The sequence below is a fragment of the Dendrobates tinctorius genome, unplaced genomic scaffold (genome assembly GCF_039654945.1).
Source record: "Dendrobates tinctorius isolate UK_male_01 unplaced genomic scaffold, ASM3965494v1 ptg000012l, whole genome shotgun sequence".
Lineage (NCBI taxonomy): Eukaryota > Metazoa > Chordata > Amphibia > Anura > Dendrobatidae > Dendrobates > Dendrobates tinctorius.
This window is the reverse complement of record NW_027361680.1, coordinates 6676934-6699875: the sequence shown is the minus strand read 5'-3', so window position 1 is coordinate 6699875 and position 22942 is coordinate 6676934. Positions and strand designations below refer to the sequence as shown.

Sequence of the window (22942 nt, the reverse complement as noted above, 5' to 3'; positions counted from 1 at the left end):
GAATTTGGGAAAGTTATGAAATGTCCTATAAATGACTGTTCTATTCCTGATCTAAGGCTGCATTCACACACAGCGTTTTTCCTGCGTTTTTTGAGGATACGTTTTTCAATTGCAAAAGCAGATCAGCTTTTTAAAAAACCGCATCACCTGAAAGGTTTTTGAGCTCATAGATAATGTTTTCAATAGCAAAAGCAGATTAGAAATCTGCTCTATCTACTGTATGTATATATCCATTTATCCATATCTGTCTATCCATATCATATCTGTACCAAAAAGAATGAAAGCCGGGTAGTACCCAGACTAACACTCCCTTTTTTTAGCACCAGTCAGATACACCTCATAGCTGCCCAAAGAGGACGCCCAGGACAGGCATTGCTCGTCTTCAGTAACAAATCAATATCAATTGATAGTTGGAATAAATAGACTGCATTCACCACATCTTCTTAAGGTGCAGGCTTTATTTTCAAGTGTAGGGGTGTGCAGTATGAGGTTCTGCAGCAGCTGAGGTGTGCAGTATGAAATTCTGCGGAACAGTATAAGGTTCTGCCCCCCCCCCCTAGGTTTGATCCTGGCTACGCCCATAGTGTGAATGTAGCCTGAGGATCTAGGCTTTATCTTGCTATAAGTCATAGTGTGTGTGTGTATATATATATATATATATATATATATATATATATATACACAATACAGACCAAAAGTTTGGACACACCTTCTCAATCAAAGCGTTTTCTTTATTTTCATGACTATGAAAATTGTAGATTCACTCTGAAGGCATCAAAACTGTGAATTAACACAAGTGGAATTATATAATTAACAAAAAAGTGTGAAATAACTGAAAATACTGTGTGTCTTATATTCTAGGTTCTTCAAAGTAGCCACCTTTTGCTTTGATTTCTGCTTTGCACACTCTTGGCATTCTCTTGATGAGCTTCAAGAGGTAGTCACCGGAAATGGTTTTCACTTCACAGGTGTGCCCTGTCAGGTTTAATAAGTGGAATTTCTTGCCTTATAAATGAGGTTGGGACCATCAGTTGTGTTGTGCAGAAGTCTGGTGGATACACAGCTGATAGTCCTACTGAATAGACTGTTAGAATTTGTATTATGGCAAGAAAAAAGCTAAGTAAAGAAAAACGAGTGGCCATCATTACTTTAAGAAATGAAGGTCAGTCAGTCCGAAAAATTGGGAAAACTTTGACAGTGTCCCCAAGTGCATTGGCAAAAACCATCCAGCGCTACAAAAAAACTGGCTCACATGAGACCGCCCCAGGAAAGGAAGACCAAGAGTCACCTCTGCTGCGGAGGATAAGTTCATCCGAGTCACCAGCCTCAGAAATCACAGGTTAACAGCAGCTTAGATTAGAGACCAGGTCAATGCCACACAGAGTTCTAGCAGCAGACACATCTCTACAACAACTGTTAAGAGGAGTCTTTGTGCAGCAGGCCTTCATGGTAAAATAGCTGCTAGGAAACCACTGCTAAGGACAGGCAACAAGCAGAAGACTTGTTTGGGCTAAAGAACACAAGGAATGGACATTAGACCAGTGGAAATCTGTGCTTTGGTCTGATGAGTCCAAATTTGAGATCTTTGGTTCCAACCACCGTGTCTTTGTGCACGCAGAAAAGGTGAACGGATGGACTCTACATGCCTGGTTCCCACCGTGAAGCATGGAGGAGGAGGTGTGGGGTGTGCTTTGCTGGTGACACTGTTGGGGATTTATTCAAAATTGAAGGGATACTGAACCAGCATGGCTACCACAGCATCTTGCAGCGGCACACTATTCCATCCGGTTTGCGTTTAGTTGGACCATCATTTATTTTCCAGCAGGACAATGACTCCAAACACACCTCCTGGCTGTGTAAGGGCTATTTGACCAAGAAAGAGAGTGATGGGGTGCTACGCCAGATGACCTGGCCTCCACAGTCACCAGACCTGAACCCAATCGAGATGGTTTGGGGTGAGCTGGACTGCAGAGTGAAGGCAAAAGGGCCAACAAGTGCTAAGCATCTCTGGGAACTCCTTCAAGACTGTTGGAAGACCATTTCCAGTGACTACCTCTTGAAGCTCATCAAGAGAATGACAAGAGTGTGCAAAGCAGTAATCAAAGAAAAAGGTGGCTACTTTGAAGAACCTACAATATAAGACACAGTATTTTCAGTTGTTTCACACTTTTTGTTAATTATATAATTCCACATGTGTTAATTCATAGTTTTGATGCCTTCAGAGTGAATCTACAATTTTCATAGTCATGAAAATAAAGAAAACTCTTTGAATGAGAAGGTGTGTCCAAACTTTGGTCTGTACCGTATGTATGTAATCAATATTATACAGTCTATTACATATTTACAATTTATTAGTTTTTTGTGTTCTAAAGCTGTATTCCAATAAATAGATATTATGTTCTGTCTAAATATCTTGATTATTGTATCATAGAAATGATTAAATGTCTGATGTTCACACTGTACAACAATAAATTTTTCACTTAAATATAAGCAATATATGTGGGAGTCGGAGTCGTGGAGTCGGAGAAAGGGAAATTGAGGAGTCGGAGTCACAGGTTTGGCTTTCTGACTCCACAGCCCTGGGTAACACATTATGCTGTAAAGGTTTAAAATCCTGCAGTGCCCGCAAGGTCCCCCTGCTCAAGAAGGCACATGTGCATGCCTATCTGAAGTTTGCCAATGAACACCTGGATGATTCTGTGAGTGATTGGGAGAAGATGCTGTGGTCAGGTGAGACAAAAATTGAGCTCTTTTTGGTATTAACTCAACTCGCAGTGTTTGGAGGAAGTGATATGCTGTCTATGACCCAAAGAACACCATCCCCACTGTCAAGCATGAAGGTGGAAACATTATGTTCTGGGGGTGTTTCTCTACTAACGGCATATGATTACTTAACCGCATCAATGGGAGAATGGATGGAGCCATGTACTGTAAAATCCCGAGAGACAACCTTCTTCCCTCCGCCAGGACATTTAAAATGGGTCATGGCTGGGTCTTCCAGTAAGACTGACCCAAAACATACAGCCAAAACAACAAAGGAGTGGCTCAAAAAGAAGCACATTAAGGTCATGGAGTGGCCTAGCCAGTCTTCAGACCTTAATGTTATACAGGGGTTTAAACTCCGAGTTACCAAGCGACAGCCTAAAATCTTAATGATTTAGAGATGATCTGCAAAGTGGAGTGGACCAAAATTCCTCCTGACATGCGCAAACCTCGTCAACAGCTACAGTCTGACTGACTGCTATGCTTGCCAACAAGGGTTTTGCCATCAAGTATTAAGCCTTGTTTGCCAGAGAGATTAAATACCGTATATACTCGAGTATAAGTCGATCCGAGTATAAGTTGACCCCCTAATCTTGCCACAAAAAACTGGGAGAACTTATTGACTCGAGTATAAGTCTAAGGTGGGAAATGCTCCATAGATTGTTCCCCCATATGCTGCCCCCAGAAGAAGCTCCATAGATTGTTCCCCCATATGCTGCCCCCATGCTGCTGCTGCATGTAAAAATAAAAAAAATGACATACTCACCTCTCCGTCGCTGGGTGTCAGATTCTCACCTGTCCTGCGTCCATGGCTGCTCACCGCTATCTGCCACGTCATCAGTCAGTGACGTTCAGACTGCAGGGGGCGCGGCGCGCACTAACCACGTCACCGCGCCCTCTGCTGTCTGAAGTCACTGACCGATGACAGACACAGACAGCAGCAAGCAGCCATGGACGCAGGACAGGTGAGTATCACTATACTTACCCGTCCTGATGCTGTGTCTTGAGCCCCCAGCTTCTCCGCACTCTCTCTTCCTGCCTTCAGCGGTCATGTGGTACCGCTCATTAAAACTCATGAATATGCACATATTCATGAGTTTTAATGAGCTGCACCACGTGACCGCTGAAGGCAGGAAGAGAGCACGGGGAGAAGCTGGGGGCTCAAGACACAGCGTCAGGACGGGTAAGTATGATCTGACACCCCCGCCCCCCTCCCCCTCCGACCCCCTTTGTATATGACTCGAATATAAGACGAGAGGGGGACTTTCAGCCCAATTTTTTGAGCTGAAAATCTCGACTTATATTCAAGTATATACGGTATTTATTTCTCATTGCAAAATGTAAATAAAGTTATATAATTTATACAGTGTGATTTTCTGGATTTTATTTTTGATATTCTATCTCTCAATGTTAAAATTTACCTACCCTTAAAATTATAGACTGTTCATGTTTTTGTCAGTGGGCAAACTTTCAAAATCAACAAGGGATCCAATACAAATTTCCTTCACTGTATTATTTCAATACATGCAGTGCTGTGCAAATTAATTTGGGCAAAGCATTTTTTTTAAGTAAAATAGTAAGTTGGTTCCCAGTCAGTGATTCAAACCAGTTTTAACTGCTTTGAAGAGGCACTCACACCTGTTCAAAGCGGTTAAAACTGGTTTGAATCACTGACTGGTAACCAACTCACAATTTTACTTAAAAAAATGCTTTGCCCCAATTAATTTGCACAGCACTGTAATTTAAAGAAAAATTTCACAATCTCAACTGTACACATTACTAAATAGATCTTTTGAGACTGGTGCACTTACTTTGAAATTAATTTTATATTTACTATAATTCTGGTATTAAAATTAACATTTTAGAAATCCAGCTATAAATCCACATTTTAACATCAGCATGCAATAAAAGTAAAAAAAAATTCTAACATGAATTTTCAAAGTATTGTAATTACAACAGCCTCACCAGGTCTGAGATGTCTATTTAATAATGTATGCAGTTTAAAGTGAAAAATACCCCTTCATGACTGGTTTTGCTTTTCGTTTTTTGCTCCCCTTCTTTCCAGAGCCATAACTTTATTTTTACGTCAATATGGCCATGTGAGGGCTTGTCTTTTACGTGATGAGTTTTACTTCTGAACAACAACATTGGTTTTAATATATCGTGTACTGGAAAACAGGAAAAAAATTCCAAGTGTGGTGAAATTGCAAAAAAGTGCACTTCCACAGTAGGTTTTGTTTTGCTTTTTTACTAGATTCACTAAATGCTAAAACTGACCTGTCATTATGATTCGCTAGGTCATTACAAGTTCATAGACACTAAACATGTCTAGGTTCTTTTTTATTTAAGTGGCGAAAAAAATTCCAAATATGTTAAAAACAATTGCACCATTTTCCGATACCTATATTCCATTTTTTATGTTCTCGGGTTGGGTGACAGCTTATTTTTTGTTCGCCGAGCTGATGTTTTTTATGATATCTGTTAGGCATCGGGTTCCTGCAGCGGCACAGCAGGAATCCAGAGCCTCACATTCTGCCGTCTCCTATTCCCCATCGACCGCAGAGGAGTTTGCTCAGCAGCCCCGTCGTTCCCAACGCTCTGCCCAGACCTGCTCTGTGGGTCTGGCTGTTGCTGCCACCTTTGGGCCAGCAATAGCAATGCAGGCTGTTCAGCAGCAAACCACTCCAGAGGATACGTCCTTCTGTCGCTCCACTGAGCATGCTCATGAGACGATCTCCCATTGGAGATCGGGAGTCACATGCCCAGGTCCTTCTCCAGATCTGATTGGTCCATTTCAGGGATCTGGAAGCATCCGGAAGGTCCCGGCTATAACATGCGCTAGTATAGACTCTAGTTGCTACCTGTGTAAATGATGATGGATGCATGTAACTGCGAATGACTCATTAACATTCCCCTCCCTGTGATATTACGTGTGTGGATAGGGACTTAGTCATAGAGTCAGCGCCAGTCATTGGCACGCTACAGGCCACAGTGCATATCATCACCTAACTAGCGTCCGACAGTGCGCCCCCTCCTGGGCATTGTCGTATAGCGGCTGCGTCAGTCGTCGCACTGCAGCCAGCAGCACTTGTCGGTGTCCGCGGTAGCAATGCCGCACGCACGGTAGGTTTAGGCAGACACTGACCCAGTGTCTTGGGCCCTAGTCCTGTGACCATATACCGTATGTGCATTCCGCTGAGACCTGTGAGTCCAACAGGCTCGGTATTTATGTTTATTGCTTTGGCGCCTCTGTGAATCAGCAGAGTACGCCCAGCGCACACCGGGTGATGTTCAACCCGCGTGCGATATACCGCCATATTGCGTGTCCGCCATTACCTAGCAGCAGTGTAACATCTTCTGCACGGTGGACCCTGGACAGCGAACGCACTTTCTGTTATTTATTATTTAGTGCGTTCTGCCGTCCCTAACATTATACTAGTGCCAGGGTCTGGCTAGTAATGGCGGACCAGCAGCAGCAACAGTTTCAGCAGTACATTCAGCAGCTGGAGGGCAGGCTGGTGGCCCTCGAGAGTTCCACCTCAGCTGCAAATGATACTGCAGCTGCTGCCCGGGCAGTCACAGAGGCTGTCTCGCGTGGGGCCACATCCACGCCTGCGCTGACAATATCCCGCCTCCCGTTGCCCGATAAATTTTCTGGTGACAAAGCCACCTGTAGGGGTTTTGTGAGCCAGTGCTCTATCCAGCTCGAGTTACTGGCAGCGCGATTCCCTACAGAGCGGGCTAAGGTGGGGCTTATCGTCTCCCTCCTGTCGGGCAGGGCGTTAGAATGGGCCACGCCACTGTGGGAGCGTGGTGACCCCGTGGTTCTGAGCGCTGCTCAGTTTATCAAGTCTTTAAAGCAGGTCTTTTTGGGGCCCCGGGTTACTCACAACACTTCTCTCCAGTTACTTGCTTTAACACAGGGATCCCTGTCGGTCAGCCAGTACGCTGTCCGTTTCCGGACACTGGCTTCCAAGCTGGAATGGCCTGATAAAACCCTCATCCCTGTCTTCTGGAGAGGTTTGGCGGAGCATGTTAAGGATGCTCTATCCACCAGGGAGGTTCCCGTAAGTCTGGAAGAGCTGATTACCATTTCCACCCACATTGATCTCCGTTTTTCAGAGCACGAGCTGGAGCATGCTCAATCCAGACGGAAGGTTAGCTTGGCTCCCAACCTCTCTGAACCTCTTGAACCTCCCGAGCTGGAAAGTTTGCCTCCTGAGCCCATGGAGGTGTCCCGCACCAGTCCCAAGCCGCGTCTGGCACAAAGCTCCACACGCTGTTACCAGTGTTGACAGTCTGGACACCTGGCTAGCAGGTGTCCGCAGCGGTCTAAAAAACGGTCACGTCCAGTGATAATGGGTGGGGGTCTGTTTGCCATGGAGGCCTTCTCCCCCAAACCGGCATTCTGAGGGACGTTAGATAGCGTTGCTTCCTCCTGGGAGGTAGAGGTCACGGTGGACTCCGGGGCAGAAGGGAACTTTATGTCCTCGGCCTTCGCCCAACAGCACGCTCTCCCGTTGGTGCCACTTCCTCGGCTCGTGCCCATCAGGGTGGTACACGGTTCGACCTTATCATCCCAGATTACCCACCAGACAGCACCCCTTGGGCTTTCAATTCCACCATCTCACCATGAGATGCTGTCTCTGCTCATTATGCCAGAGTATGCAAATAAAGTCCGTGGAGCCTCATTTAAGAGTCTCAAACATGGGAGGTTTCCGAAAGGAGCCACCCCTTGGCTGGGTCCTTCACTGGACGAAGATCTGGCTAGTCCCGTGTTTGAGACTCTTAAATGAGGCTCCATGGACTTTATTTGCATATTCATATTTCCTAGGGAGCATTGCACCTAGGATTTCACTGATTGAGCGCCTTCGTCGGCTGCCGCAGTGTTTTCTTTGACTGCTCTCCTTGAGGTCAGTGATTGTTTCGTGACATTATGCCAGAGGGCATCGACCAAGTGCTCCTCAGGGTTCCCTGGCTCCATTGCCATTCCCCTCATATAGAGTGGTCCTCCGGGAGAATACTGGGATGAAGCAAGGGCTGTGTGGGAAGGTGCATGGGGGGCAGCGTCCAAGAAGCCTCTGCGGAGGTGCCCGCAGATCTTTCCGTGCCCCCCACTGGGAATCTGAGGACCATGGCTCCGGTCACCCTCGAATCAGTGCCGCCGGGCAAGACCTTTGTCCCGCCTCACCTGCGGCTCAAGGTTCTCGCGTGGGCACACGCGTCCAGGGTGGGTGGTCACTTTCGCTACAAGCGGACCACAGAACTCCTGGCAAGGTCTTATTGGTGGCCGCACAGGGCTCGGGACACTAAAAAATACATTCAGGCATGCGCCTCTTGTGCTCGGAGCAGGTCCTCTAAGCAGAGTCTGGCTGGGTTACGGTATCCCCTGCCGGTGGCAGACAGGGCAATGGAGGTTCGCGACAGTTTGGGTCGCACCCCGCATGCCATTCTAGCCTCTAAGGAGAGAATGAAGGCGCCTGCCGGCACAGATCGGCTCCTCGCTCCAACTTTTGCTCCTGGCGACTTAGCCATCTCTGACGCCTTCCACGTGTCCCTTCTCAAACCTGTTCACATGTCCCGGTTTTCCGAGTCATCTGCTGGGACATTAGACTTGTCTTCGGATGAGTCTGAGGTCAATGCCATTGTGGGATGCAGGGTGGTACTTGGCAAAAAACTTTATTTGATGGATTGGAAGGCTCGGGGGGGAGGGGGCCCTAGGAGGGAGGTAATGTTTGGTGTCGGGTTCCTGCAGCGGCACAGCAGGATTTCAGAGCCTCACATTCTGCTGTCTCCCATTCCCCATCGACCACAGAGGAGCTTGGTCAGCAGCCCCGTCGTTCCCAACGCTCTACCTAGACCTGCTCTGTGGGTCTGGCTGTTGCTGCCACCTTTGGGCCAGCAATAGCAATGCAGGCTGTTCAGCAGCAAACCACTCCAGAGGCTACGTCCTTCTGTCGCTCCACTGAGCATGCTCACGAGACGATCTCCCATTGGAGATCGGGAGTCACATGCCCAGGTCCTTCTCCAGATAAGATTGGTCCATTTCAGGGATCTGGAAGCTTCCAGAAGGTCCCGGCTATAAAAGGTTCACATGGCCATGCGCTAGTATAGACTCTAGTTGCTACCTGTGAGAATGATGACGGATGCATGTACCTGCGAATGAGTCATTAAGATTCCCCTCCCTCTGATATTACGTGTGTGGATAGGGACTTAGTCACAGAGTCAGCGCCAGTCACTGGCACGGTTCAGGCCACAGAGCATATCTCCACAGAACTAGCGTCCGACAGTGCGCCCCCTCCTGGGCATTGTCGTATAGCGGCTGCGTCAGTCATTGCGCTGCAGCCAGCAGCACTTGTCGGCGTCCGCGGTAGCAACACCGCACGCACGGTAGGTCTAGACGGACAATGATCCTGTGTCTTGGGCCCTAGTCCTGTGACCATATACCGTGTGTGCATTCCGCTGAGACCTGCGAGTCCAACAGGCTCAGGCTCGGTATTTATGCTTATTGCTTTGGCGTCTCTGTGAATCAACAGAGTACGCCCAGCGCACGCCGGGTGACGTTCAACCCGCGTGCAATATACCGCCATATTGCGTGTCCGCCATTACCTAGCAGCAGTGTAACACCTTCTGCACGGTGGACCCTGGGCGGCGAACGCACTTTCCGTTATTTATTATTTAGTGCGTTCCGCCGTCCCTAACAGATATCATTTTAGTGCAGATATGATCTTTTGATCATCCATTATTGCATTTTATTGCAATGTCGTAGCGACCAAAAAAACGTAATTCTGACGTCTTGACTTTTTTCTCGCTTCGCTGTTTAGCGATCAGGCTAATCCTTTTTTGTTATTGATTGGGTGATTCTGAATGTGGCGATACCAAATATGTGTGTGTTTGATTTTTTTATTCTTTTATTTTGAATGGGGCGCAAGGGGGTGATTTTAACGTTTATATTTTTTTATTTTTTTACATTTTTAAAAACTTTTTTTATTACTTTTGGCATGCTTTAAAAGTCTCCATGGGAGACTAGAAGCTGTCATAGCCCGATCGTCTCTGCTACATACAGTCAATGATCAGATCGCCTGTATGTAGCAGAATACCTCACTTGGTATGAGCGACGACCACCAGGTGGTGCTAATAGCAATCTGGCAGTGACAACCATAGAAGTCTCTAGGAGACCTCTGGCTGTCATGACAACCGATCGGTGACACGCGATCATGTGACGGGGTCACTGATAGGAAGATTTCTGGCGCAATTGCCGGAAGTGCATGTTAAATGCCACTGTCAGCGTTTGACAGCAGCATTTAACAGTTAATAGCCGCAGGTGGATCACGATTCTACCCGTGGCTGTTTTGGGCACATGCCTGCTGTTAAAATCAGCTGATATGTGCCAGGAAAGATGTGGGCTCACCACCGTAGCCCACATCAAAGGGAGGGTGTCCAACATCGGTGTACTATTATACCCAATGTTGGAAAGGGGTTAACATGTATTCACATTATGCCATGTACTGTAATTGTCAAAAAAATGTGTCCATATTAATTACTTCATTACTTAAATTGGACAAATAAATGAAGAATGCATTAAAATGTAATAAAACTTAGAAAGACCTTCATTGTTGTGAAATTTCTTATACGGTCAAATTCAAACATGATTTCCACATATCCATTAGAAAAGCTTTCATTGCTCCAACCAACATAATCATATCCAGGCCACATGTGGTATTCATGAGTCAGAGTGAAATCATCCAGTCCGGATACACCATCAGTCAGTTGTCCGAGTCCTTCCGTCATACTAAAGTGGGAATAAAAACAAAGAATTACGGCGCAATGTGCAAGAGCTGTGAAATGCATTTGCATGCAACAACTTTACTTTTAAAACTAGATCTTTCAGGTTGCACATTGATGTGTGGTGTTTCCACATGTTATGGAGAGATCCTCTAGATGATGCCTTTTAGTCCTGAAGAGAATAACTGATTATTATGACAAAGGCATCTTCTAAGGGGTGGACTAAAAAAAGGCAGTACATGATCAATCAGCTCTTCAGGCTGACTTGTTTGGAGCATGAAAAATGGACAAGTGTAAAAATCTGACCTGCTGACAAGGGATAAATTGGGAGGGCCAAAAACTGGGTCACAACTTTTCTAAAATGGCAGGTCTTATGTGTTGTTCCTGGTATGCAGTTGTTAGTACCTTTTGAAGAAAGGTTCAAGGAAAAACAGGTAAGCCAGCAAAAGGGTCATAATCCCTAAGGGGCTAACAATAAACTGATCCCCAGACTGTCCCGGACAGCATAGGGAGTGGAAGTTTTTCTCTCATTAATAGCATTATGGCACTTTACAAGTTTAGTCCCCTGAAGATTGTTCTTGGATGAAACGTGTCGGGACACCGCCTTAGGGAAAGTGCAGGGCATGTGCAATTTAGGGCTAGTTGTGGACTGCCCCTGTTAGGACAGGAGTCTGGGGATCAGTTTATTGTTAGCCCCTTAGGGATTTGGCAGGGTATTGTCTTCCCTTCATCTATCCTACAGTTGGACTGAACAGAGGATTTTCTGTGACTCCTGACCCATGACTCTACTTGGTGAGACTGTTCCTTTTATTATTTCCTCACCTGATTGTCTATTTCTTGGTCTTGAGAGACCTTTTGTAATTTTACATGACTTTTTCATATATGTGCAATTAGGTTATGGCATTTATGAGTGATTTTTCTCGATTGCTGTATCTATTAGATGTTTTGTCTACCTAAATTGACCATTAGGTGACCATCTATATCTTTAATTTTTAGGTGGGGCTCTTACTTCCCCTGCTCGGGGCCCACCTGCCAGTGGAACATTTGCATGCTTTTTATTTCACATGGGTGACACATGTTAGTATTTTAATTGACGGATTAAAGGTTATGTTTTATTTTTCACTTATTGCTTTATATTACATCAGTGTACTCAGGACAAATTGCACAATAACTTTTGGGGTTTTGTTACCCTTGGAAAAATGGGGATGAAAAGATCATTTTTGTGGAAAAAATATGATTTTTTAATTCTACGGCTCTTTGTTATAAACTTCTGTGAAGCGCTTGAGGATTCAGAGCTCTCACCACACATCTAGATACTTTCATTGAGGGGTATAGTATCAAAATGGGGTCACTTGTGAGGGGTTTCCACTGTTTAGGCACATCAGGGGCTCTCCAAACGCAACATGGCGTTTTATCTCAATTCCAGCCAAAAAAGTCAAATGTCGCTGCTTCCCTTCCGAGCTTTGCCATGCACCCAAATAGTGGTTTACCCCAACATATGGGGTATCAGCATACTCATGGCAAATTGCACAATAACTTTGGATGTCCTGTTACCCATGGGAAAATAAAAAATGGGGGTGAAAAGATCATTTTTGTGGAAAAAATGTGATTTTTTAATTTTACAGCTCTACGTTATAACCTTCTGTGAAGCCCTTGGGGGTTCAAAGTGCTCACCACACATATAGATAAGTTCCTTGGGGGGTCTAGTTTCCAAAATGTGGTCACTTATGGGGAGGTTTCCACTGTTTAGGTACATCAAGGGCTCTTCAAATGCGACATGGCATCCGCTCTCGATTCCAGCCAATTTGACATTCAAAATCTCAAATGATGCTCCTTCCCTTCTGAGCAGTGCCGTGTGCCTAAAGATTGGTCTTCCTCCACACATGGGGTATGGGTGTACTCAGGAGAAATTGCAAAACAAATATTGTGGTTCATTTTCTCCTGATACCCTTGACAAAATAAAAAAATTGTGTCCAAAGAAAAATTTGTGGGAAAAAAGTTAAATGTTCATTTTTTCCTTCCACATTGCTTCAATTCTTGTGATGTACCTAAAGGGTTAATACACTTCTTGAATGTGGCTTTGAACAGGGTGCAGTTTTTAGAATGGTGTCTCTTTTGGATATTTTCAGTTATATTAAGCCCCCCAAACTCACTTCAAATGTGAGGCGGTCCCTAAAAAAATGGTTTTGTAAATTTCGTTGGAAAAATGAGAAATCGCTGGTCAACAAAAAAAGTTTTGGTTTCAAAATTGTGCTGATGTAAAGTAGACATGTGGGAAATGTTATTTATTAACTATATTTTGTGACATGTATCTCTGATTTAAGGTCATAAAAATTAAAAGTTTGAAAATTGCAAAATTTTAAAAATTTTCACCATATTTCCACTTTTTTCATAAATAAACGCAAGTCATATCAAATAATTTTTTTACCACTAGCATGAAGTACAATATGTCACGAAAAAACAATCTCAGAATCAGCAGGATCCGTTGAAGCGTTCCAGAGTTACAAGCATATAAAGTGACAGTGGTCCGATTTCAAAATTAAGGCCTGGTCATTAACCTACAAAATGGCTTGGTCCTTAGGGTTAATTGTTTGTTGACCCGTGGAAGCGCAGTAGCGCGAAACGGCCGTCGTCACTCCCACTTCCCTGCTCCCATTCTCCCTTTGAAGATGTAGCAATAAAGCATGAAATCATACCAGGTGAATGCCATTCTTTTTTTTCTTGTTTTTTTTCAATGTAACTGTTTTTTCCTAAATGAGCACCGGAGGGTTGGTGATATTTGCCGGCTGCAGCTCTTGTACAGCAACACACGCCGTTACTTAAGGTGTCATAGCAGTGCGGATCCTCATTTTGTCTGTTGCACTACTTGGATTTTGGTACTTTTTTTTTTGGACCCGGCACGCATTCATTAGACACCTGTTTAATTGTGCAAAGCACAAAGAGGACAGTTTTGTTTTGACATCCGTTCAAATGGAGTCGGAGGCATGACTTATGGATATGGGACAGACCCCCACGCCATCTTAAAACCACCATAACTACACTAAACCTAGGCACTAGAATAAATACACAACACATTATTTTCGTTGTCAAAATGGCCACAGCTTTATTTAAATCACAGGATTAAAACAATCACAGTAGGAGTCAGGTGAAGTGCTAGTACATTGGGATTCACAAGTACTGTGATATCCCAGCTGTCTGACATACAGAACCAGGCCAGACAGCCATAAAGGGGTGGCACGCACTGGCTTGCCATTCAAGCAGAGACAGTAAACTTTCAGGGCACCAATGACCCTATTATCCTCACTCCTGTGCTTAACCACTGTGCCCGCCCCTGATTGACGTTACCATTACAACGTCCTTGAGGCTGGCCACCAAAGCCGAGCCTGTTCACCACCATGAGGTTTTACATCCTCTATTAGTTAAAATGAGTCCACATTAACTTGCCTGCAACTTCCACCTGACTCCTAAACCGCCACCAGAGAGGCCATTTGACACCTTAAATAGACTCTACCCCCATCAACCATGCCTAATAAAGCCATCAACCATTTCTACATGCTATGGAAAGACTGTAGACACAATTAATAAAAAATAAAATTAATCTGTCGGAGCTCTGGAATTTTATCAATGCCATGTTACCAAGTTATGATCGATAATATGGTAACTACAGCAAAATAACAGTTGCTAACCATCCTGCAATGAGGATCCCATAATGGGGAATGTGGAAAGTAAACCATAATTAAGGTCTTAGCTACAATCTGAATACCTGTATAATGACATCTGTCATGCCTCAAAAAACTATTATACTGCATGCATTGTAGTCAGCTCTAATAATTCACCAATTCACAGATTTTAGTTCTAGAAACCACCATTATTTACAGTAGCTGTGCAGTAAAATTTCTTAAACCCACTTACTATCACTACCCGGAAAGTGATGAACATATCAATACAAAGAAATTATAAATAGGGAGTAATTAAAAACTATATACAATATAACATCAACATTATAAGTAGTAATTTAAATAAACCTAAAGCAGAAAAAGTCTACAAAGGCATTATTAATAACCCTGCCACACCATTGTTAATTGTTTTTCATGCACTTGATAACATTTACTGTTGACCTCTCCAACTAGGTCAAAGACATTGGGAATAGGCATATTGCCCTTCGTACTAATGCACTTGATTACTTTACCCTTAGCCGCTCCCACTGGCTCAAGGGCACCGGGAGTAGGCATACTGCCCTTTGTGTTAATGCACTTGATTATACCCTTAGCAGCTCCCACCAGCTCAAGGGCATCGGGAATAGGCATATTGCCCTTCATGTTAATGCACTTGATTACTTTACCCTTAGTCACTCCCACTGACTCAAGAGCACACAGATTATGTACATTGCTCTTCATTTTCATGCACTAGATAACTGCATTGTCCAGACAACAACCTTGAAAGAAACATGGAAAGAAACATGGCTTGGTCAATATAAACAGTCAAAACCGTGCCTCGGCAATCTCAAGTCACATGAAAAAAGAGAGAGTCCTTGAAGCTATAGATTGTATTGAAAAGCATGCCTACCTTGTTCTCTTCTCCCCTCCAGCCGCTGTTCCTGGCTCAGAGGAGCCAATTTCTTCTGTAGGCATGCAAAATATGATTGCCATGACCCCAGGATCTTTACCCTAACAGGGTCCTATAAAATATTAATGCTTCTGGAGACCAGGGGGCCTTACCGTGATGGTCACCCCTTCATACCAGGGGGCCATACCCAAGATGGTTACCCCCTCCACACCAGGGGGCCATACATGAGATGGTTACCCACCACACCAGGGGGCCATACCTGAGATGATTACCCCTCAAAATCAGGGTGCCATACCTGAAATGGTTACCCTTCCAAACCCAGGGGGGGTCAGCGGCCAGTTTATTAACCAATAACATAAACATTTACAATAAGTATCAAATACACAATCTTATACGACCTGAGGGGGGTTCTTGGAGCCCCCAAAATTCTGGCTAAATATTTGGCAAAAACACAAGAACTTAAAACTCCACGTTACCCTCAGCCATAAACCCCAGCTCGAGGGCACCAAACATCCCATTCCGGGAAGTCCAACCACCAAAAGCTCCCGGGTAAAACCCTGTCCAGAGCCGTAACCAAAAAGCCAGATCCACTGAAAAAATTTTTAACTGTCCGGAATTTTTACTTCCAATTCCTTTTCGCTGATTCAGCGTTAACTCCAAGAACCCCACCCCAGAGGTCCATACTTAATATGGTTACCCCTACTGACCAATTTCTAAATAACTTCAAGGACCCACTAAAAGGAAAACAGTAATTCATGTACTTATTAAAATAAACATCAAAGCATAAATAACATTAACACGCTGGGAGGGGAGTCCTTGAAGCTCCCAAATCTGTTGATTACCAAACATAAAATGTACCAACAATTACTCCCAGCCGTTACCCCACTAGCTCGGGAGCACCATAACCCAAAGGGTTCCAATGTTCACTTGAATTTCCTAGGGATCCAACAAACCCTTGCCGAAACTCCCCTCCACCTTTCACCAGATCCAGAACCATATTAAATTCCAAAAGGAGGAAACCATATCCCATTGGATCCCCCAGACCATATTTAACCAACTTCAAGGACCCCTCCAACTGCACAAGATGTGAGATAAGTGAGGGTGAAAACCATGCAGGTTTACAACCAAGGTATACAACAGGTTAGTAATGGAAAATATCCCATCGTAAGGTCCGGAAATAGACAGAGATGAGCAATGCTGTGTTATATGCTGTAATAAATGAGAAGCCGCCTGCTCCTCTACAGCAGTTACAGACAGACTCTAATCACCAGCTGCGCATTAATGGTAAGAAATATGTAGGTCTAATATAAGCTGCCTGCAGCCATAGGTGTGTGAGCAGAAAACTGCAAGTTCTGTATCCCAGTCAGTCACTCTACTACATACAATTACAATAGACGAGAGACAGGGCTGAAAACTGGGCCCATGATGTGTTTTCCAGAGCAACGTGCAGCATCACACTAGGAGTGACCACTCACTGCCTGCCATGTGCTGAGTTATTAGTACACACTCAAATGTGCCGACTTACTCCACGATTATTTATTTTACACATGATAAAACATAATTCATTCAGGCCTGTGCTATCCACCATCTTAGGTAATATAAAATAAGCTCTTGGTGGATATACTCTGATCATGCAGCATACAAGGGGGAGGACAAAAGGCATCAATAGATACTGAAATCAAGCACTAAGCTGGAAGTCATGTCCTGGTTATATGTACAGTCAGGAAAATGACCTGGAGACACAGGATGTCTATACCCAGCATGATCCGTATATAGCAGAGTGAGGAGTGATATCATGTATACAGACCTGTGGTACAGGTTAAGTATACAGCACAGGAATAGAGCCTTTACATATACACCACATATAGTGAGTAACCTGGTTACACTGGATCTGCACACCCAGCCTCACAGTATATAACAGAGATGAGGTCACATACAGATCATCAGACTCCATAATTGGGAAGGGGGGGTAATCAGCACACAGCAGGGTCAGTATACAGTGCACTAACACGAAGTGCAGCCTCTCATCATCATACATATACCATCCCCCGACTGCTCCTCTCACCAGTGTCTCTAATACATGTGACTGCCCAGCTACACCATAGTAATGGCAGACACTGTATGCATCCCTGCTCTGTCCTATCATACATAAACCCAGAACTCATGAAGACTCTGTATAATACAGCAGTAATGTTGTACATCAGAAATGTCTGCAGGGAGGACACACAAAAGCTGCCTCTGCAATAAGTGAGGGAACATGGCAGCTACATGAATTTCTGAGGTAATCTTGCTCCCAGATATGATGTAGGAGCTGATACTACCCTAGTACACACTACACAATGTCTGAGGAGAATGCAGAGTAGTATATCAAACATGTCTGCAGGGAGGTCACACAGATGTTGTCTCACAGTCTGTGAGGAAAATGTAGCATGCACATGAGGGACATGGCAGCTCCATGAATTGCTGAGGTAATATTGATCCCATACATAATGTAGGTGCTGATACTACACTAGTACATGATGTCTGAGGTGAATGTGCTCCTATTATCTGTAATGTGAGGTGATAACCCCAGTATTATACTCCCTGACACTGCAGACATGCTTCCTCCTGTTCATCCTGTCCAAGAAAGAGGGAAGAGACACAGATTTCCTGCTCTATATAAGCCCCACCCTCCTCACAGTAACCCACCAGGCACAGACATACTGTGCTTCTTACTCTTAAAGCAACATCCCTCGTGCTTAAAATCTATACCACTATGCCAAAAAAGATGCAGGAATAAAGGTCCACCCATCCCCAAGTCATGTCCTCCTCTGCCTATGGCTCCAGTGGTTTCTTTACCTACAGTATATCTAATGGACTTCATGCGGGACGGGAGAATGCGGATGCATATTTCAGGGAGTGTGACCAACAGGATGAAGTTCTTTTTTTCTGAGTACGAGGATAAACTCATGAATTTAGTAGAAAGAGAAACAAAATTGTTTTGGTCTAACAATTCACTTAAATCATATGTGGATTGTGGATGTGTTCCTCGAGGATTGAGGGTGTGCGAGGAGATTTCACATTTTGGAGAAAATGCGTCATTTAGAACCGAATGGAATAATATATTTTTAAAATGTTCTCAAGAGCTTTGCAATTAGTTCTGAGATTTAACATGCAGAATTATGAAAAAGTAAATAAGAACATAATCAAGACTAAGGATGAATTAAAAACGAGATTAACAGATCAGCAATGGTCATCATTAAATAAAAAAATGGATACTAAGCTAATTCCTATCCAGGCTGAAATCAAACAAAGGAAAAGGGACAAATTTATCAGCAATAAAGGAGATTTTGAGTCGGAGCAAATTTAAGTAAACAACTATCAGGGTAATGCTAAATCAGGTCAATCTCGATATAGGAGAAATAAGAGGACCTATAAGTCAGATAAAAAAAGATTATATTACAACCGACTCAGACTCTAGTTTTGGTGAAGATCTCTCTGCACCGGTAGGATCATCTGATGAGATTGTGACCAATGAAATGGCATCTGTATCTTCCCAAGCCCCTTTAGACAGAGGACTAGGCGAGGGGGCAAGAGGAGGAAAAACCACGGTACAACACAAGAGAAAAGCGGTGTCTTGGAATCAGAGACAGCAATGTTTTTTTCCAATGACTTAAGGGCCTGTCACACTAAGCTATATCGCTAGCAATATCGCTATAACTTGTGACGTTATAGCGATATTGCTAGCGATATCGCTGTGTCTGATACTTACCTACGACCGGCTCCCCCACTGGTTATCGCTGATCGCGTGAGAACGTCCAGGACTGTTTCTCGTCGTCAGCTTCCTGCGGCGCTTCCTGTGGAGAGACGAGCGTGGAGCCGGGCGGGAGGACGCAGGATCGCCTAGTGTGACAGGTAAGTAGCGACCCCCGTCCCCAGCGATGTCGCTGGTGAGATCTGCCTGTGTGGCAGCTCACTAGCGACCACTTAGCGATGTACCAGCGATCCTGACCGCATCATATCTCTGGTCGGGATCGCTGGTACATCACTAAGTGTGACAGTACCTTTAGTTATTAATTTGACTGAGCATGTTTTGAGTCCAGCACATCTTTATTATCTAGGTGATTGGGCTTTTGTCTTCCTAAAGAGTTTAATATGGTGGACTTTGACCCCTTCCCGACCAATGACACAGCGTATGTGTGGCGCCCCTGAGGGTTCAGTCGCCACAGAAGTACTGCACCTCCTCCTGAGGTGTGGTACCCCACCATCCAGGTAAGGTGGAGACACCTGACCACACTCCAACACCTGCACCCCACACTAAAAAGTAGTGTAGCAAAGCACCTTCAGTGGCTCCCTGCTTGGAGTGTAGCATAGCACCCCTTGATGGCTCCCTGCTTGGAACACGAAACGTGCTGGGAGGTGGGTGGAGTTTAGTTCACATAAAAGAGCGGGAAGTGTTGAGTCAGTCGTTCAGTCATTCATTCAGTCAGTGAGTGAGGATGTAGAAGGACAGAGTGTGAGACAGAGAAGATACCCGGGAGGGGGATGGAAGAAGGGAGTGCTGCAGCAGGCCACAGTGATCTGGGTCTGCTGGCACAGGAAAGAGACAGAGAAAGGAAGCTTGATTCTCCATTGCAGCAAATCTCTCCTGAGGCTAAGTCCTTCTGTCCTCTTACTGAGCATGCTCATGGGACGAGCTCCCATTGGAGATCGGGAGTCATGTGCTCAGGTCCTGCTCCAAATCTCATTTGTCCATCTCAGAGACCTGGAGGCGTGCGGAAGGTCCCAGCTGCTATAAAAGGCGCGCATGGCTGTTCCGCCATGCGCTAGTATAGACTATACTTGCTGCTGTGTGAATGACGATGAATGCATGATTCTGGTGACTGACTCATTTGAAACCCCTACCCTTTGATATTACGCTTGTGTGAGGGATTGAGTTCAGTACCAGCGCCAGCGCGCCTCTACTTCATTGTCCACAGCTGCTAGCGTCTGACATTGTGCTTGCGTCTAGCATTGTCGTATAGCGGCAGTGTCCTTCGCCACACTGCAGTATCAGCCCACTTAAGCGTTCGCGGCTGCGACGCTACACACACGGTAGGTCTAGAAGGACTTAGTATCACCATCTTTGGCTATTCCTGTGACCTTATACCATGTGTGTAACTATTCTGAGTACTTGTGACCTTAACAGGCTCAGCTCTTTTGTTTATGTTCATAGGCATCTCTGTGATTTAACAGAGATTGCTCTGTGCACTTGGGTGATGGTTAAACCTGTGCACAATACCGCCATATTGCTTCTGCCACCACTTAGCAGCGGTTATATAACCTACTGCACGGTGGACCCCGAGCGGCGAACGCACTTTATTAGTTTTTTATTTAGTGCATTCCGCCGTTCCTAACGTTCCCCCAGCCGGAGTGCCACCTACTGTAATGATTACACCTACCAACAGCAGGCAGGCAACATCTATCCCTGTCAACCACCCCATGGTACAGGTAGCTACACCAGCTGTACCCCGGGCAGCAGTTGCACCAGCTGCCACCACCTCATCTTGTGTGAACCGGTCAGCAGGACAAGAGTGCCCTGAAGTGCTCCCCTGGAAGCAGCCAAGAAAACCAGCTTCCAGTACCCCAGGAGGGACCCACCAACATTAAGGAGAATATGCATAACTAACTCTGTTACCCAGGAGGGTATTTGCACCGTTGTGTTCTAAAGTTATTTTTGTTTTTTTTTGTATCATGTTGTTTCCAGTTGTTACCCAGTTTTATTGGCAGCGTTTTTCATGCTTGAACTGTGGAGATCATGGACACTGAATGATCCAGAACTTTATTGTAAATAGTTTGCACCTCTTTAGGTGCCCTCTCTTGGTTTTACATAGCCCTTTTATAAATAAGAACTACCTCACCGTGGAACATGGCTCCTACCAAAAGGACACTGCAAGAGATCCCGGCTGGGAGCGGTGTCCAGCACTTACAAGAATTATTGTGAAGTATTTTATAATGTACCTTATGACAGTATTAATAGAGAATAGCTTTTATATAGAATCTAGTTAATAGCAATGACTAATAGGAATGTTTTAATAAAGAGATTTGAATCAAGATGTAGATTTGGAAGATGCAGGTGACGAACCAGGCATCCACGGTTGTCACTTGGGGTTAATAAAAGAAAGTAGAGAATGTGTAAGAAGAAGTGATAATGCTTGAAATAGCACTTTAAATTAGGTAGCATAACTTTAAAGATAGTTAGTTAAAATTGTTGCCACGTTCAAGAGACAGTGCCTCTCATATTGAGAAGATTAGATAAGAACTGTTTATTTGCATTACAAAATTTTGTATGTTCCTGTATTTGTCAGCTTTTGTTTTCTTGCAGCCCGCGGACGTGCTGTGTTTAATGGGGGGTATGTGACACCCCTGAGAGTTCAGTCGCCACAGAGGTACTGCACCTCCTCCTGAGGTGTGGTACCCCACCATCCAGGTAAGGTGGAGACACCTGACCACACTCCAACACCTGCACCCCACACCACAAAGTAGTGTAGCAAAGCACCTTCGGCGGCTCCCTGCTTGGAGTGTAGCATAGCACCCCTTGGTGGCTTCCTGCTTGGAACACGAAACGTGCTGGGAGGTGGGTGGAGTTTAGTTCACATAAAAGAGCGGGAAGTGTTGAGTCAGTCGTTCAGTCATTCATTCAGTCAGTGAGTGAGGATGTAGAAGGACAGAGTGTGAGACAGAGAAGATACCCGGGAGAGGGATGGAAGAAGGAAGTGCTGCAACAGACCACAGTGATCTGGGTCTGCTGGCACAGGAAAGAGACAGAGAAAGGAAGCTTGATTCTCCATTGGGAAGAAGGATTAGCATGGAACATAAGGAGAATAAGATAACAAGGACCAGGGTTAGAGGAGAACCCTTTTCAAGCTCTAAGCGCAAGGCCGGGGTCTGGTCCCCGAGGTTGTACGGATACTAATGGTCCTGCAGCAGACACCGGAGGAATAGAAGTAGTGACCACTTTATTCCCACACAAGACTTGGGGGCACAACAGCAACATATTAGTGAGCCGGGACTTAGTAGCAAGGAGTCCCCGAAGCAGGCTACAGCTGTCTGCCGTACAAGTAGAGTTCATAGGAACATCTGACAGGAGGAACTCCAGTGTAACTCAGCACTAGGAGTACTTCATTCAAAGGCGCTATAAGAGGAGACGTTCAGGAAAGGCACATATATTGGTGGACTGTTGGAAAGGAGTACTTCATCTTGCCTGGAAGTTGGCTGAGCTCCTGACCCAGAGGACATGGCACGGATGCGGGAACCTGTACCTGCAACAGACTGTGAGTAAAGCTTTGGAACTACATGCCCTGGTGTCCTCCACTTATTCCTGCGCCAACTTGCCCAGCACGGCTACATCCCTTGCACCTGACACTACACCATCCAAGTGTCACTTCACCTACACTGCCCTGGGACTACAGCCCTGTCTGTGGAGGTCTATAACATCACTGCTGCACCACACCATCTGTCCCAGAGGATTTGTCTGCAGTGTCGGCTTACATCTTTATTGCCGAACACCACAGGTGGCATCACGAATCACTCATCATAAGCACACTGAACATTCCCCTTTTACAATGGGTGTCCAGGGCCATGGGTCGGGTCCCAGCTGCCGTGACATCTCTCATTGAAGCTCATCGGGCTCGGTACCGAGAACCCCACAGCCCTGGAAGGGCGACCCATATGCATCATGAAAGTCAGTGCCAATCCGACCGGGGTCAATGAAAGGTCACCCGACCCGCAGATTTAGAGGGCTTTGTACTTCACCACAGGGGGCGTGGCTTCGCCCCCACGTGGCTACGATCGCTCTGATTGGCTGTTA

At 45.1% G+C, this 22942-nt stretch overlaps 1 protein-coding gene across 1 annotated transcript in view; it reads right to left on the bottom strand.

Annotated features, from left to right (window-relative positions):
- The window catches only part of DDR2 (discoidin domain receptor tyrosine kinase 2), a 1077249-nt gene that overhangs the window by 258592 nt on the left and 795715 nt on the right, over nucleotides 1–22942 (bottom strand). The window contains exon 8 of the mRNA XM_073557968.1: nucleotides 10372–10555. Coding sequence (XP_073414069.1) covers nucleotides 10372–10555 — 184 coding nt within the window. The remainder of the gene's footprint in view (nucleotides 1–10371; nucleotides 10556–22942) is intronic.